The sequence below is a fragment of the Manis javanica genome, chromosome 5 (genome assembly GCF_040802235.1).
Source record: "Manis javanica isolate MJ-LG chromosome 5, MJ_LKY, whole genome shotgun sequence".
Classification (NCBI taxonomy): Eukaryota; Metazoa; Chordata; class Mammalia; order Pholidota; family Manidae; genus Manis; species Manis javanica.
Window position 1 is genome coordinate 84,974,485 of NC_133160.1, and position 18,507 is coordinate 84,992,991.

The 18,507-nt window shown below is 39.3% G+C and overlaps 1 protein-coding gene across 1 annotated transcript in view; it reads left to right on the plus strand.

The window, feature by feature from the left end:
• Nucleotides 1-240: 240 nt before the first annotated feature.
• Nucleotides 241-18,507, plus strand: part of DKK2 (dickkopf WNT signaling pathway inhibitor 2) — a 100,158-nt gene continuing 81,891 nt past the window's right edge. The window contains exon 1 of the mRNA XM_017660804.3: nt 241-1,243. Within this exon, the coding sequence (XP_017516293.1) occupies nt 1,022-1,243 (222 nt within the window). The 5' untranslated portion in view covers nt 241-1,021. The remainder of the gene's footprint in view (nt 1,244-18,507) is intronic.

Genomic DNA, 18,507 nt, shown 5'->3' on the forward strand with positions numbered 1-18,507 from the left:
TTGCCCTGCGTCTGTTTGCAAAAGTCCTTCCACCCTCTGGGACTGTTGTCAGGAATTTAGGAGTACTCATGTTCCTCTGGGAGTGAATCCCATTTTTCCGAGTGTTGTGGAGTGGAGGGTAAGAGGGGGAGAAAGGGGGAAGCGGGAGGGGAAGCCGCAGAAGGAGCAGCCGCAGAGGGGAAAAGAGCGGGGCGGGAACGTGGGGGTGGTGAGAGAAACGTTTTCACTCTTTGTCACTCTTGAATTGGGGGCGGAGGTAAAAAAAAGCCCACTGTGCGAAGCTATAAAAAGCAAAGGGGGCGGCGGTAAGAGCAAACGCAGAGAGGGAGACCGCGCGGAGCAAGACCGCTCCCAGGGCGTCGCTGCGTCCCTGGCAGCGTTTTGCTGCCGGGTGCCAACGGGGAACTACGCTTGGGGGCGACTGTGAGCGCGCGCGCGTTGGGGACCGCGGCTTGCTTCAGACCTTGCGGGCCAGGTGTTGGGGGGTTCCAGATCCCCCATTATAGAGCCCGCTAGCATTGCAAAGGAGGACTTGTGTCCTGCAAAGGTTGAGACATAAAGAGTAAGGAAGGAAAAGAGGAGAGAAAAGCAACTGAGGCCGAAGGAGAAGAACTAGTGTTGACCTCCTGTGCAGCTAAGAGGAGGACTGGACCGCGGAGACTCGTGCGGGACCACGGAGGCGGGGCGAGGAGCGACAGAAGCGGTGCGGGCCGTGGGGCCGGGTCTTCTCGCACCTCGGGTCACGCCTCTTTGGCAAGAAGGCGTCTGCCTTTGATTGCTTGCAGTTACTACGGAATTTCCTGCCCTGGTGGAGAACCGGGTCTTGCTTGGGTCCTCCTCGCTCCTGGTCTGAGGCGTGAGACTGGTTCACACGGTGCTGCGCCCCCGAAGCCAAGTGGGGTTGGGGGAACAGAGTCTGCGAGCACACGCGCCCCACGTGAGGGGGTCCCTTGTGGTCCTCCCGCCCCTTGCATCCTCACCCCTAGGGGATTTGCACGTGCCCGGGACCCCTCGCCGGGAAATGGCCGCGTTGATGCGGGGCAAGGACTCGTCCTGCTGCCTGCTCCTACTGGCCGTGGTGCTGATGGTGGAGAGCTCACAGCTCGGCAGCTCGCGGGCCAAACTCAACTCCATCAAGTCCTCTCTGGGCGGGGAGACGCCTGCCCAGGCCGCCAATCGATCTGCGGGCACATACCAAGGACTGGCTTTCGGCAGCAGTAAGAAGGGCAAAAACCTGGGGCAGGTAGGAAAACACCCCAATACACTCTTCAGCCAGGAGAGGTAGGGACCAGCGCTCGTGAGCGTGTTGTTTGCCTTTGCTTCCCTCGACCTTGCGAGTGCGCCCCCAGGTGTGGCGAGCACGACAGCTGGGGAGGGGTTCCCAGAAGTAGATCTGCGCGGGTGGGGGTGACTTGGGTGGCTGCTGGTGGCGGAGGGCGTGGAGCGGGTGGGTTAGAATTCTGTCTCACCTTTGCTTTGGATACATGAACCTGTATCAAGATCTAGTGTTTACCGGTGGGGAAAGTGGCCAGAACCGTCCTTCTCCAAAGTTAACGAGGCGATGCCACCGATGATGGGAGTAGCAGCTAACATATAGCAATTGTTATGTGTCGGACACTGTTCTAAGCGTTTTACATTTATTTAATCTTCACAACCCTATGAGCTAGGCGCTGTTAACTCTCCCCCTTCTTCACAAGAAACTGAGGCACGGAGTGATTAAGCGATTTTCCCAAAGCACACAACTAGTGTAAGTGGTAGAGCGGGATTCTAATCCAAACACTTGAGTACAGGTCCTGGGCTCTTAACCATTACATTTTACGATTTGGAGGGGGAATTTATCCCTTTTCAAGTTCGCGTTCCCTCCCAATCACTTTCTCCCTTCAAAGTAAGTTAACAAACAGAAAACTGCAATAGACGCTCATCTCTCACTCCCGTAGAATTGTAAATAAATCATCCGGAGGAAGCAAAATGATGAAATGACAATCCCTGCATCGTAGGCTCCAGCTACCTGGGTGCCGGCGACAAAGCAAGGACGCCGGAGGCATTTTTGCGAGAGGGAACTTTTCGCGGGAGTCTCTGTCGCTGTTACATAGACAGATAGATTGACAGTCACATATAAACAGACAGAGACGCGAGCTCGCACACTCGGCACCGCTGTGGCCGGCACGCAGCGGCCAGGAGAGGAGGCCCTGAGGGCGCTGGGAACCAGGACAGCAACCCCTTTCAGCTCCTTTTGTAGGAAGCCAGAGTCAGTTTGCCAAACAGCACATGCACCTCGCACAGCACAACTGTCAACCCACAAATACGGCTCATTGTCCCACGGACGTCAAGTTTCCTTGTCTTATGAGGGAGACTGCTGCAGCCGCTGCGCGCGCTCTCGGTACCCTCCACTGGCTCCGCCGCCAGCGCATGCGACAGGGTGAATGAAGGTTGACAGCGAGGGCCGGTCCTGGATGGACAGCGAGGGAAGAGTTGGCTCACACTTGGCCCCCTACTGCCCTCTCACGGGGACAGTTTTGCTAGTTTTTGCAATTCCAGAATGCTTCCTGGGTTTTGAAATGTCAAACATTTCAGCCATCCTCGAAAAGGTATACAAAGTCTGCAAACATATAAATTTTTTTTTTGCCGTCTCAAGGGAAATAAACTATATATATTCATACATACTAAATGCATACATATCCTTTGCACATTCTCACACATGTGCACATACCTCCACACTTAAATGAACGCTCTCATTCCCTTTTTCTATTCCCTCAGAAACACCCTGAAATTTTCAATGAAAGTGGACTTAACATTCTCTTGGAAATCCATTATGAAATGGGGCAAAGTTTAGAAAGAAAGGATACTCTCAATCAAAACCATAAGACTTTTCTCTAATGCTATTGACTTTCTTGTCATCAGTTGTTGAAGAGAGCTTAATGTTTAGTTTAGCCAAAGACAGAGGTATGGACCCAATGATCTTTTGAGGATCCTTTCCATTCTAATCTACGAACATTCTGTGAGTTTTGTAGAAGACTGGTTCCATCATCACTGGGCCCCAACACCTGATGAACCTCAGTCAAATTTTCAGTATGTCAACACTGCCATGGGGTTACATGGACTAGACTGAGGAGTACACTCTGGAACTTAGTTTATACTTTATGTTTTGATAGTATATCTGCATATAAGTATGTATATGTTTATTTTGCTGTCTCTCCAAATGTCTGCTCCTTAGAGAGATTACAACTCTTTGTATGTCTTCAAATTGAAGATTTACATATTTATTTTACAAAATGAGTTTCCTTTCTTTTTTTGGGTGTGTGTGTGTGTATGAATTTTTATATGCTCTCCATAACTTAGTAGTTCTGTGGAATATGTTTCATTTGTTTAACTGTAATGCCAGATCCTTAAGTTGAAGTTGGATTTGTAAGAAAATTGTAACTTATCAGATAATATTGTTAATATAAATTAAAATATGGAGTTGAGTTGCATGAAGATAGCTAGAAAATCAGAGGATTATCTTTAGATATTCTGGCTTCTCACTTGTTTAGGCAGTGATCTAAACTGTGTACTAGTAAGAAGACATAAATAGAAAAATCTGTCTTCTTTGAAGTAGGACAAGGAATTCTTTGAATATTTATGGATCTCTTTATCTTCTTTATTCCACTAGTTATATGGTTACCAAAATTCTTAGTACTCTTATTTTCAATAATGGAATGGAAATTAGAAAAACTCTTCAGAAGGGAAGATGCCACAGCCTTTTACAGAGAAAAATTCTAGAACTGAAATATAGCTGACCTGAATTTTTATCTATCAATATAGAAAAATATGATTGAGAGCATTGGAAGTAAAGTGACAGCTGATCAACCTAGCTCCTTAAGTCTATATCATCCTGAGACCGAATAAGTTTAATTCTTTCCCTCTTCACTATGATGCTGTTGCTGAAGATACAGGAACAAGAAACAGTAGGATGCAACTTCAAGTAGGCATACTAGAAATTTAGTTCTTTTTTCCTTAAGTGAAAATAGAATAATCATCTATTCATTTTTCTAATTTATGTTCCAGGTAGAGAATTAAAATAAAAAATTTATTGCCATTGCTGAAAAAAATTATTTAAGAAATTTAATAATTTGTTAACCTACAAAAGTGAAAATGAGACTAAACGGGTCTCAAAGTTCTCTTGATTCATCATAGCCTGAATTCATATGAAGAAAACATCCTTATTTATAGGAATTCTACTTGTTCTCTAGGCAAGGTGGATTATTTGTGAATCACTCTTTGAAAAGATGTCTTTGGATTTCAGGAAAGATTCTTAGGTTTGCTTTCAAAGAGAGCTATGAGTAATGATGGAAACTGACATAGAAATTTGGAAGCGGTTGTATTCAGGTGATGTAGAAGTAGCAAAAATGATTTTGCTGAATTATTCACATTAATGTTTTAATTTGACTTTCCATTCACATCTACTGCTGGTGGGTTTTAAAAGGTACATATATGTGTATGGGATAAATTAAGTTGAAGGACTCTTACATATATATGTGTCAATATTTACATATTTCAATTTTTAAAGAGATTATTACAAGTGTTATAAATTAAAAGTAATTTTTAACAAAATCTTCGGTATCATGTGGATAAATATACTCTGAGTACACTATTGCTTGACATCACCTAAAAGGTATCAACCTTTATGGGCCACCTTAAAAGCCATAAAAAATAAGCAACTTAAAAAAATCAATTTACCTTTACAATTCACATTTTTTGTGTGTGGGGGGGTAAAAGTCCTTCTGGATTTGTGCTTGTAATCATTTCTTTCAGTCTTTACTTCTTGCTTTACCTATTTGAGACAAGAAGACTAGCTTGAATGCAATGCTGTAGGATTTTGAAATATTTTTTAAAATTATGAGTAGAACAGTGGAAAATAGTTTTAAAAGTAAATAAGTTCTAAGCATGTGTGTCTAAAAAGAAGCTGATATTGGCTTAATGTAAATTTGGATTCTATGATTTTCTAAGGTAACTTCTATACTTGAAGGACAGGTTTGGATGAAGTTAATGACATGGAAAGAGAATGCTTGGAATACATTGAAACAGAAGCTTGAGGGAGTTGGTTTGAGAGCACTAATAATGTGCATATTGCATATTCCTTAATAAAAATGCTGTATCTATTTGTATGCACAACCACTCATGAAAGTGCTTGTTGAAATAAACTATATATAAACAACATATTCTATTTTCTGTAGGTGATCTTGTCACTTTTTGAAATTACCCGTGACTCTTTTTTTAACTCCAACTCAACTTTCCCCTGCTAGGGAGTAAATATCTCCTCTCCTTTGGACATCAACTGATGCTAAATATAATCAAGAAAGAAAATCATTTTTTGAAATTAAGTTTTTCAAAATAAAAAGAATTCGAAACAGTCTACACTAAGGTTCCTTTTCTTTCACTGTGAATTATAGAGAATTGAGAGTTGAGACAAGTGGCAGGTTACCTTGTGAACAGCAAGAAAAGCACTTTAATGATAATCTAAGTAAGAGGATCTATCATTACACTTTTGTGCTAGAGTACAGAGAGCAAGGGACACGGTTACTTAACTCACTCCAGCTGTGAATTTGACACTACCATAGTCTTCTTTAGTACTCGCCTCTGATGCACTTCTCCCAGGATGTTTCAAATCTTACAGTTTTTAAAGTAAAGAAAGTAATGCAATAGAAGTGTAACTGATGTATTTTGTTCTAGGAGAATATCGCCATTTCCTCTTCTTTGCCCTGCACAATCATTTTAAATGTATATTAAAATAATCTGTTAAATTACAGAGGCCTATTATAACTCTCAATATATTTGCCATTTTAGACCCAGTCTCTTTTGGCTGGTATTCTTTGGTATTGATGTAACTGAAATTCTTTAATATGGATGTAACTTTGAAATGAATTACAATCTCATTACTGTGTGTGACTCCCTAACAGCCCTTTAAAATCATTTTACTTCATTATATCTCTAGTTACTTGTACTTATCTATAAAAAGGAGAAAACTCCTATTAGTTATTTACCCGACCATTGAAAAGATTATTGAAACTCTTTATGTGATATTTGTGTCTGCCCGTGACTCTTCCAGAGCTGATTTTTAAAAATCTGAAGCAAAACCCAAAAGGAAACAAAATTAATAATGATTAGTCCATAGATTTTTGCATTGTGTAGGTTGCTTTACGATTACATAGACAATTTAAATATGGACTATAGGATGAATACTTAGTATTACCACGTAAAGTAAGCAAAGGTTAACTGTCTCTTCCTCCTCTGTGCACTCTTGCCAGGAAATAGAGTAGAACAACGTATTTTTCTCTAATCGTTAGATTTTTTTAGGGCAAATATAAACCATTCTCCCAAAGAGGTTAACTGATAAAAAAATATCAGAGATTTTTTTTGATAGAAATATCTCTCCACAGGAAGAATAGTCACCATCCAAAAATTTTAAATAGTGGCTTCCCAATGAGTCTTGCATGCTAACAACTTTGGGTCGCTGCCCACTTCTTTGGGTTCAAACCAACAAGAAAGGCCATGAATAATAGCAACATCTAATCAGATGTCCTTAGGAGAGCTCACCCCATATGTCTTTGTCTTTGTAACAGTAAATGGAGTCAGAGAAAACTTTAAGGCAGATGGATTTCAATATCAGATCTAAACTGTTGTACTTTAGTTCAAGTAATTAGTTTATGTAGCACTAAAAACAGGATTGTTATTCTGACACTTATTCCACAACCACTGAACCGATATGACAGATTATATTTGTGAGATCTTAATACTAGTTTAGATTTATTCATGTATTTACCTTTGTGCTAATAATAAACGGATAAATCAAATCAACAAAAGCACAAAAGTAATTGTTTTTAAAGTTACTTATCTCTCCTCCATAGTCAAGTAAAAGAGACAAATGTGCATCAGCTTTCCTTCTAAATATATATTACAGTGCCTAATTTAATTTCTTGTATGTATTGTAATTGGTATATAGAATAACTCAAATTTAAATACTATATAATCATATAATCATAACTGTCCCACCCTGTCTAAAACAAGAACATAGATAAAATCAATGAATGAATAAATAAGAACGTTAAGTGGCAGAACAAATCAAAGCACCACAATTAGGAAGAATGACTTCTTAAAGTAGGGGATCTATCCAAACTTTTTCTGAAATGGTAGCTTTCCATATTTATGCTTTATCATGCAGAATAAGAATGTTCCTTTACCTAGAGACTGGAAGAGGTGAGTGATCTTCATACATATTATTTCCTCAAGCTGGCTTGCAAGTAGTTACAGAACACATTAAATTATAGTAAGAAGTTAGACATATTATTTACTCTGTGTCAGGCACTGCTCCAGACACTTCATTTGAATTAATTATTTTGAACTCAGCAGCTCTTTGAAACAAGTCTTATTATCATCCTTATTTTTATAAATGGTAGAATATTTTACAAACGATAAGACAATAATTGTCCTGAGACACAGAGAAGTTATACAATTTGTACAAGTCACACAGCAGTAAGTGGAGAAAGGCAAAATAGAAGCCTAAGCAGTCCCGTGTTAGAAGCTGCATACTTAACCACCAGTCTGTGCCGCTACAGTACCTAATGTTTTTCTGGATTTAAGAGGGAACATGGATTTGTATTAAACTGTTTTCTTTTATATTTCTAATGACATGGATGTAACTCTAGGTTCATCAAAAACCACTGCAAAATCCAAGCCCTCTGTTACTGCCAACTGCTACTCTGAGCAGCCCAAAGGTGGTTAGCACTCCGTGTGTACAACGTCAGGCACCGTTGGCAGTGCAGCATTTTCCTTCTGTCTCTACTTCTCGCTCTGCCAGGAGTACACCGTAGACACACAGAAACACAACTTTCTTCCTTCTGCTCTTGTCCACCAAGTTATGGTGTTGCCCTGAGTTGAAGGGGATACTGTTGGATAAGTCCTATTTTCTCTTCTTTTCTCACAGCATCCGCCACACACTCGCCAGGACCCGTGTCCCTGCGTCCCAGTGCCACCCCATGTCCACTGACGGCGGCAGGGCAGAGGCCTTCCCGTGGTGTCCCTGCAAGAGCGTTAAGTGTGCTCGTCTGGCACTCTTCACACTGCGATCGTATAGGGAGAAACCGCGGAGTTAGAGCCTGCGATGCCCTAGCTTTGACCAGGGCAGGCTGCTGTTCAGGGCATCCAGCCATTCAGCGCCCCTGCAGCTCTATAGTTTCCCAACAGGTTCCAAATTCAGGCTCGCCACTCTCTCGCTTCCTGTCTTTGAAAACTGTCTCTGATCCTTTGTGTTTGTAATTCGTACAATGGGGTAGCAAAAACAGCAACCATAGCCGGAAGAGGACAGTGCACCTGTTGTGCTGATGTCCTTATGCCTTCAACCGTTACAGAAATACTTAAGGCCAAGAGCTCATGCACAAAACGGAAAGTGGCTGCCTAATCTTCCCCCTCAGGCTGGGCAGAGGTAACTACAAGGGGTACACGCGAAGGAAGCAAATGAATTCAATTACAGCACGGCCAAGAATTGTAAAACAAAACGAGACGACAAAATACACATAAATATGTTCACATGTTTCTTGTATCGAATGTTAACACGAAGAGGGATGGTAAGTCAGTAGTGTCCCATAAAAAGGAAGCGAAATAACCCGTAATTGAGTAATTGGTGAAATTGCACAGAAGCAAGGGCACATCAGACATGAAAAATATAATCACAGTAAGTGGGGTCTCAACAACCGTGGCAGTGTTAGTTATTTAACCACAGGAACCCAGCTAATTGAACAACATGTTAGGGGCTGCTGCCAACAGCACTAATTTGATATTCTCCAAAGTAAGAAAGCTTCTGCAAAGGCAAGTTTCTTGACACTTCCTGCCTGGTGCCTGGGGCCCAGAGAGCCAGCTGCGAATTTGGAAGGTTTACAGCCCTGGGTGTTGGCTGCCCTGCTAGAAAGACTCAGAAATGCAGGGCTCATTATTCCCATTCCATTCCCCACTTTCTCTTTCTGTTTTATTTGTGTTAATTTTTTTCATGATTCAGGTACCTTGGCGATATTTTAACCATGTTAAATTGTTAATGAAAGTCCTCTCATTGACGTTGGTGATGAATTTCTTTTAATATATTGGAAACAAGCTGTTTGCCAATAAACATTTCTATCTAATAATGAACTAAAAAGCTTCATACAAATGGGAGGACAGGGAGAAAAATAGTCATTTAAAACCAACTGAAATGACAGCTCACGCTCAAATACGGGTCTTCATTTAATTCTTGCTTTACTTCATCTTAACCCTTTGAAATTTGGCTCAACAAAATTAACATTTTGCTAATTTTTTCTCTTAAAATCCAAAGTGTTTTTTCACTAACCATCCTCTGTCCTCTGTAGCCTGTTGTCTGCCCCTTGTGCTTCATTCTCCTTGCTTCTGTAGTGTTACATACTTCTCTTTTCTACTTTGGATCATTCCTCTTCATTTCTTTCCCTTATTCCTCTACAACCTTCTGCCAAGAATGTGGACATTTCCTCATGTTCCCTCCTCAGCCTCTTTTCTTTCTGTTCCACTCTCTCCTCTTTACTGGTAGTCTTACCTTCTTTGCAGTCATTTATCACACATGCAGAAATCTACCTTTAGCTTGATTAAACTCCTGAGGCCCCTTTGCCTGCTCAACTCTTTTGGACGCCTTCCCAGAAAGAAGCAAACCAAAAAAATCTCCCTATCAAGAATGATACCTTTTACAGCTTAACTTCAAAGTGCCAGGCATCAGGCAGTCCAGTCTGTACGGTTTCTCATAGCTGTCAAGGGAGCCTGGTTGGAAGCACCCTTGGCCAGAGGACTGCGGGCCACAAGAATCAAGTCTCATGCCTCAGTCTGGTTCATCACTCACTGGTGATGAAAGAAAGCTGTGTAGTTTCCCATCAAGACGGGAGCTTTTGCTTCTTCAACCCGACTTATTTAAATGCTTGGAATTGAAATAGCTTCCAATTTTTCTCTCTCTGATAGGCCTGTTGTTAAACCAACTCATGTCTGATTAGAATGTTCAGGTATCTATGATTTATGCTCATCAAATGTTATATATTATGAAATACATATTTTAAACAATATATATTTTAGCTTGAACTGCCTCCTACAGAGTAATTCTTTAGCTATTTGCTATTTAGAAATAATTTTTTAACTTTTAGTGTGCAAAACCTCCTCCTTAGTGTTTACTTTCAGCCTGAGATTCTTAGAAGTGCTTAGATATTTAGTAACTATAAGAGGATTCTTCAAGTGTGCTTAATTGTTGTTATTCAAGATGGAAAGCTCTATAGAAAGAACCAAGAGAACATTTTATCATCTATAAGCTTTAAGAACTTGTGCAATCACCTAAAGTGGGCATAGTTAGAGTTAGGAAATACATTAGAAATCACCTGGTTTAATTTTCTCCTTTTACTATGAGGGAACCAAACTAGGAGATATTTCCTGATCTGTGACATGGACTACATATAGCGCCTGTGACAAAGGAATTTCCCCAGGAACTTGGAACCTCTGACTTCTTACACAAGCCTTTCAAATAATCAGAAGCAACGATTTATGTTAAATCTGTAATAACAAAGTTCTGCAGAAGAATGAGAGTCAGTTGATTAAAAAGCAGTTGGGATGTAAATTAAATAGAGAGCTCCTTTTCAGCTCTAAGTTTGTGTATGTTAAAATGTATTATCAAAGAGCACCATGCCATGATGACAACTATGTCAGTAGGATATAAGAAAAATTAATTAAAGAAGTGTCTTTGACTGTTTGGTTCTTGCTCACTGTTTCAGTTATCATACTTTAATGACGTGATTAGCAAGAGGCCTGGCTGGAGAGAGTCTGTGCCAGAACAGTCAGAACACCCAAAAGAAGGAAAGGAAATAATGACAGGCTGCTGGGAACACAGATTGCTTGACCTTTGTCCAAGCATCATCTAGGATAGAGGCCAATGGCTTTAAAACTTTTTTGACAGAAATGCACAGAAAAAGAAAATGTATTTCACATTATAATCTAGTACACACACACACACACACACACACACACACACAAAACCTTGAAAACAATTTTCAAAAATAAATACTCTTATAATGGGTAATGTTATGAGACACTTTAAAATTTTAGTTCTTTCCCTCTGTTCTGCTCTATGCTATTCTCTTGTTCTGCTCTGTTCTCTCTCTTTTTAAATGCTGGTCATGACTCATTGGATGGTTTCATCAGACCTATGCTTTGAAAACCATTGGCCCATTTGATACTCTCCTGGCCCCACAGGGAGCTCAGGGCGCAATGCTTGGAGATCAGCAGTACTCAGGAATCAGCCCCAGTGAGGGGAAGTAGAAAGCAGAGGCAGGAAGGTCTTCATGGAAAGAAATACCGATCGTCCGAGACCTCTCCCATTTTCCACTGTGCAACTGCATGTCGGACTCTGGCCCAGCTGAGGTGGACCTCTTCATCTGGGATGTGCTTACCTTCTGCCTCTCTCCAGGTCCAGGAGTCAGTGACTAGTAACTATGCTGCATGTGGCACTTGGATGTGTCAGGCATATTTAATCTGAATCTATTGTCCTTTTTGAGTGTATGCCATGTGTAACTGCATACTTTATTTCTAAGAATATGTAGTTGAAGATGGTTATAATTTCTACATAGGACAGCAGGTGAACCTGAAAGAGCATATTTTCCAAGAAAAACATCTTGGAAAGATTTAATAAGGGTCTCAATAATAGAAATTAGTGCATCATTAAAGCTCTAACACTGAACTGGAGGGTCATAGTTTGGGCACATTATGGGTTAGGAGATTCAGAATGGTTAGAGTTCAGGGAAACCGCCCATTGTAAAGACAAGCTGAATGGGTGTGAAATCTCTTGGACTGTGAGAGAGGAAATACATTTTGTCAAAAACGCTTCAAACAGGAAACTGGTTATTTTCCTAAGCTGCTGTGACATATTTTATTGCTAAGGAGGCTTTTCTGGGTGAATGATGTAATAACTCTGATCACTCATGTGCCAATTGCAGGCACCTCACCCAACTGTTTATCCAAACAATCTAGGTTTCCTGCTTTCTATCCCCATTCCTAAACAGTTATTCTCTAATTTACAGGATTCTCCTTCTTAATATTGATCTTATTTGTTGCTTTATTCTCATCCTAATTGTCATTGCCTTGATTCAGACCATTATCATTTTCTGATGGACTGTTACAGTACTGTAATAGGTTTGTACTTCTCCAAATCACCCTCCACACTACTTCTAAAATCAACTTTCTATAGTCAAAATTTGATCAGGATATTCTCCAACTTACGTCCATTTCCAAAGCATGAAGTCTAAACCTCTCAAAATGGCATACAGCATCATCAATTATCTATCTTCTTTCTATTTTATCCCAGGGGCCACACAACTGATGAATGGTGGAGCTGGGGTTTAAAGCCAGGCAGTCTCACTTGAGTCTTTCTGCTCAATCACTGTGCTATGCTGCCCCTCATATAAATTGGAGGACAGAGAAGCCAGCTGGAGACATTGTGGTAGTCTGTTTCAGAATTCAGATGTGATTAAATTCTTCAGATAAGTGAGTCAACTTGCAAATGCTTCTTACTTCTTTAGTGTATTAGATACTATGATCACAGTAAATATTTATGAGACACATATGCTATGCCAGGTCATTGGTTTATTTAGCCATAAAAATAAGTGTGGTCTTCTTGTGGAATCCATCTGGACTTTTACAGTTGATAGAGGCACCCAGAAATTGTCTAGTTCATGACTCTATTTCCAGTAGAGTATTAGAACTGGGACAATTCTAATATCAATGAGTTTTTCTTTTTATAAATATTTCTGAAGTGAATACTTGTATTGCCTCTCTTAGTTATCTAGCTATTTTTAATTATGTTGAGTATAGGAACATTTTGCCTTCTGCTGTAAATGAAGCATGTATAAAACAAAGTTGGATATCAGTCTCTATATGAAAATCCTTCTTCATTAATAGAAAATATAATCAAGTTATTTTAGTCATTCTTCATGGATTACACTCAGGTTCCTTTGACGGATAGTCAGGTTGGCCTGGAAGAGTATGACTATTTCCATAAACAGTCAAGGAAAGGTCTATTTATGCTTGAACATTGTGGTGATAAGGTAAAGAAGTGGTGTCTGCCTTTTCCAAATATTTTATAAAAAATTCAGTTTTAACTTCTTCCTTCATAAATCCTCATTGTTCACTGAGGAAGTCTGATCCTAATTTTATCATTTACAAACATCAAAGAAACAGTGGGAAGAAGCAGGCTTACAAGTAACTAGAAGTATGGAAAGAAATACCAAAGCTGCACTAGTAGGAGGGTGGGAGTCTGGTGAGCTTAGAATGGATCCATAGGGGGAGGGTATGTTCAGTCGGTAAGATCCTACTATAAGTAGGGCAGAGAGAAATAGAAAGTGTGCTGAAATGTATCAATGACATTTGATAAAGATTCAAGTTTAAAGTGATCAGAGAATTTTTAGACAAGCACACTCCAACATTATTTTTCCAAATGAGTCATTGCAGAAACTCATTCCTTTGATATTGTCATTTAGACCTTTCTTTTGAAAGTAACTTCAGAAGAAATTTACATGTTTCTTTACTTTAGCCCATAACTGTATGACCAAAACAATGTTAAGCATATTGATTGGCATACCGCATCTGAAATGCTTGGCTGTGAATGACTCTGTGTTCTTTCCATAAACCAAACACCTTATAGAAGGTGAAGATGTCAAAGAAATGTGGTGTAGTTTCTGAAAACAATTCTAAAACATTTCAAAGACATTCTGAGTCATGGAATCAGTATTGTGGTTACAACTGTAAACCCTTCAGTGTTGATTGCTTTAAGGTGGAAAACCCTCAGTTGGGGTTATAATCTTAAAAATTTTTAAATATGTTTATATATAATATTATCTTGTAATCAAGTCTTCCCCATTAGAAGAACCTGGTCAGCATTTAGGTACTGTGGTTGCTATTTCTCACAGAATCATGGCGTTCAGGAAGCAGTTAATGAGTGCAAGCCAGCAGTGTGTTCCCCACCCAAAACCCACTCCTTTCCTGAAAGAAGAGGCAGGAACAAATCATACCCAGTGCAGTTCCCTAGAGTCCATTCTGGTGACACACATTATTTCGTGTGCCACTTGTTAGTTAAAATGCATGCACTGAAGCCAAAAAAAAAAAAGTCTGTCAGAAGTTGTTTTTTTAAATGCAAACATATCCTATTAAAATTTTAGAGAAAAGCTAAACTGCTTAACTCAGTAAAAATGTTTTTCTAATCGTTTAACTTAATACAATGCTTCCAAAATGCTCTTTGGAAATCCTTGTAAATTTCCTTGCTTACCTATTTGCCCCAGTACTATCTTCCCAACACTCTTCAGAAGGAAAATTTTCTTTTTAGCAAGAAGAATCTTCTTGCAATTACATTTGCAATGGGGTCCTCGCCACACCAGCTGCAAGATGTTGTAACTGAAATCTAATTTCTGTTGGTTCTCACTGTTATAAGCACAAGTGACCAACACTTAGGTCTTATGCCACAGCCATCCCAGTGACTGATTACAAGTTGGATTGGAGTGTGTGCTGTGAATTTTCTTGTTAGAAAATACAAGCTTTCAACACAAAAGGGTAACTATAAGTGATGGCCTAGCACTTAAAAAATTAAGTAAGGGCAAAAAAATATAAAACTTGTTCTTGGTCAATAATAAAAAAGAGTGTAGCCCAACTTCAGCAGTAATTATGTGTTTTAAAGAAGTCTACTTCTGCGTGAGTCAGAGACTAGCTGGAGGGAATGCTCTGATGGTTGGGACCAAGATGTTATGAATTTTCAAGGACTATTTAGAATATCTTAGGGAATCAAGGCAGAGTGGTGAAGCAATGAACAAATTATTTATTTCAAATCCATGCTATCAGATTTAGGAATTGTACACTCAATGGATAGCCCAGAGCAATCATCACAATGAGATTTAATGTTAGGTTTTGAAGAAGTAATCTTTAACTAAGATGTATGGAAAGGAAGGAAGAGCATAACCGATAACGACTTGGGACTCAGTCGCAAAATCAAGCAGGATAAATTGGCCAACCCACAAATCATAGTCATTGTCTATTCATGGATAGTGTAGTCTGATATTAAACATGGTTATCACTATCCCTCTCTAGTAAATGCCTAGCAATATCCTATAGCCAGCATTAGTGGGTTTGAATAGCTGAGCAATACATATTGCCTTGCTACTAGGAGACAGGGCACCTAGTATTTGTTGAGAACCTACTTTATGCCATAAACTTAATCTCCATCTTCTCAATACACTGTGAGCTTCTGTCAAGTGCAGAGTACTTAGGAAATGTTTGAGGGAGGCAGTCAGGCAAGCAGGACTATATATATTATGAGCAAGTCTACATTTGGTATCTGTGGTCACATGATGGCTCAGCTTCAAATTCAGAGTTATTTGATTATAGTTTTAATGTAGCATAGTTTTGCCTATTGAGTTAAATAGGGATATCACTTCAGTTCAAAAAAATGTTTTTTTGTAAAAGTAAATGAGATTCAGATGACAATCAGGTCATCAGACCATAGTACAGATGGCCAGCTGGTACATAAAAGATGCTCAACATCATTAATCACCAAGGAAATGCAAATAAAAACCACAATGAAATATTATCACATGCTTGTTAGAATGGCTTTTACCAAAAAGGCAAGAAATAACAAGTCTTGAAGAGAATGTGGAGAAAAGGGGACCCTTGTACACTGTTGGTGACAATGAAAATTGGTGCAGGCACTATGTATGGAGGCACCTCAAAAAATTAAAAACAACTACCATGCAATCCAGAAATTCCACTTTTAGGTATTTACCTGGAGAAAATCAAAACACTAACTTGAAAAGATACATGTGCTCCCTCCATTCATTGCTGCATTATTTACAATAACCAAGATATGGAACAACCAAAGTGTCCCTTGACAGATGATTGGATGGAGAATAATATGGAATATCACTCAGCCATAGAAAGAATGAAGTCTTGCCATTAGTTACAACATGGATGGAGCCTCAAGGGCATTTTGCTAAACGAAATAAGTCAGAGATAAAGACAGATATTGCATGATCACTCTCATATGGAGAGTCTAAAACTCAAACAAACAAGCAAACATAAAAAAACCAAGCTTATAAATACAGAGAACACATTAGTCATTGCCAGAGGAATGGGGTGGGAGGTGGAAGAATAAAACATTAAAAAAAAAAATGAAATGAAGAGTACAGAGATATAATCTAATCACCAAGATTGCAGATTGGCACAACTCCATATGCAATCAGTTTAGCAAGTGTGTCTGATTATTCTTTTATGTACTTCATTCCTTGTACAAAATACTTTTTAATTATTCAGAAACAGCCATGTTTTACTGAAGCAGGCCTTGTATAAACTGAGAAAGAAAATCAGTGGCATTTCCTCTGAACTGTGAGTAATTTCCCAAGTCAGTCTTAATTAATTCTTGGCTTAATTAATTGAGTTCTTGCTTTATGTGCCTGAAAATCAAGGTGAATATTCTGATCTTGTTTAAATGGGGATCTATTGAATGGGATTTGTGAAACCTTTGGTAGAGTTACTGCATTTTCAAAATGACCTTACAACTATAGGTATATTATAAAATCTAAGTTTTCTTTCCATTTCTAACTAATCTGAAAAAAGATTAAAAGATTGTTTTCCCACATTGGGGTTTTATTTTTTGTTTTAGGAATTTAACAACTTTATAGAACTGTGCCTGTAAACTCTAGAAACATTATGGAAGTCCTGGTCTTCTTGTCTCTGAAGAAGAAACTCAAATTGCTATAATCTCCAAGGGGAGTAGACTGTATATAGCCATTAAAGACAAAAATAAACATTCAAATATCTGATTATTACTAATAGTTGCTAAAAAGTAACAAGTTGCTAAACAAGGACTTAAGATAGTTTGTGGGAAATTTAGCCCCCAAAGCAAAGAAGTGTTAATTTATAGTCTTCTAGATGTCAGTTTTCATGGGGAAAAAAGGCAATTAATACTACTTGTTCAGTAGATTCTGGATCTATCCACCATGTTTGCTCTGACCAGATTCTCACTAGTGATCAGGAAGTCAAGACATGGGGCACGTGTCTCATTATGTTTTAGAAGGACTAGGAAAGAGTGATATTCCCACGTTGGTCTGATTGCTGCAAATCCAGCAACAGGAACATGGAGCATTTTTGAAATGTGCACATGCTTAACACCTGGAATTTTCTGAGAGTTGCAGCCATACTTCATCAGTCACCAGAATGAAAAGCCAAATGCTGATCCAAAGGAGAACTTCTGAGGCAATTCCTCTGGAGCTAGCAATATACCCTACTTGTCATCCCTCAGACATAAGCCTTTAATCCCCTCTTCCTAAAATTGTTTATTTTAAAATGTGAGAAAGGCTAAGGATGTCACAGCTGAGCTGTGAGCTTTCTCTTTAAAGAATCCCATTTTTCAAACCCATCTTCGGCAAAGAAACTGGCATTTCATGTGCTGAGCAGATGGTGTCCTGTAGCACTGGCCAGCCTGCAGATGCAGCTGGGCCTATCTGGCACCCAGGTGTCCTGATTTGGACCTTCTTGAAATTATGACACTGCTTTTTCCTCCATGGGGAAGTATGACTTGGCTACACTGTTTTCCAGTGACAACAGCTATACTGGCCTAACAGTAACAGTCCTGACTAAGGTGATAACATAACCCTCTAACTCATGTTTAGCTGGGACCCAGGGTGTAGGGTTTATTCTACGAGTCTGAGCCAACATTTTGGTTTTGATTTACACATTTTTTTCCATTTTTTTTCCCTCTTTTGTCATTCATGTCTCCTCTTAACCTCTCCAAGTTTTGGGCACTTCTCAGAAAGGTGGGAAAAGATCCTTGAAGGGGAGGAAATGCTGCTGTAACAAACAAACAAACAAGGCCAAACATTATACTTTAAATGAGTGGCTTTTCTAATCACTGGCAAATATGGGGCAAACACATTCTGATTTTAAGGAATCTTCAAGGGTTTAAAAATGAGGGAAACTAGACAAATTTATTATGCTTTTCATAGCATTTGACCAAAACTACTGTGAAAGTAAAAGGAGACTTCAAAAATGTAGGCAAGAAAGAAGGCATTTAGCTGCTGTTCCTTCTGCGTGATCTTTTACATAATCATTTCAGTCTCACCAAAAATATTTCTGAGTGCAGAGCCCAGATGTTTTGAGGGTTTTTTTTCTTTTTAAAAGCAATACTTAATAAGTTTCCCATTCCTTTTCCTCTTAGTAACAGCTGCCTCTAACAACAGCTTATAATTAATATAACTAGGTAGGAAAAACATTAGTGAAAATAATGAGGGACGTAGTCGATGGCATCACAATTTAGAGCTTTAGTTTGTGTTCCTGTTATGTCTCTTTCTCTCTCTTTCACAAAGCATAATTTTGAAAACTATGTCCATTTATTAAAAGCTACTCGTCTTCACTCAGGTGTGCCCTACAATGTTGATTGTCTCTGACCTGAGATAAGCAGACAGAATT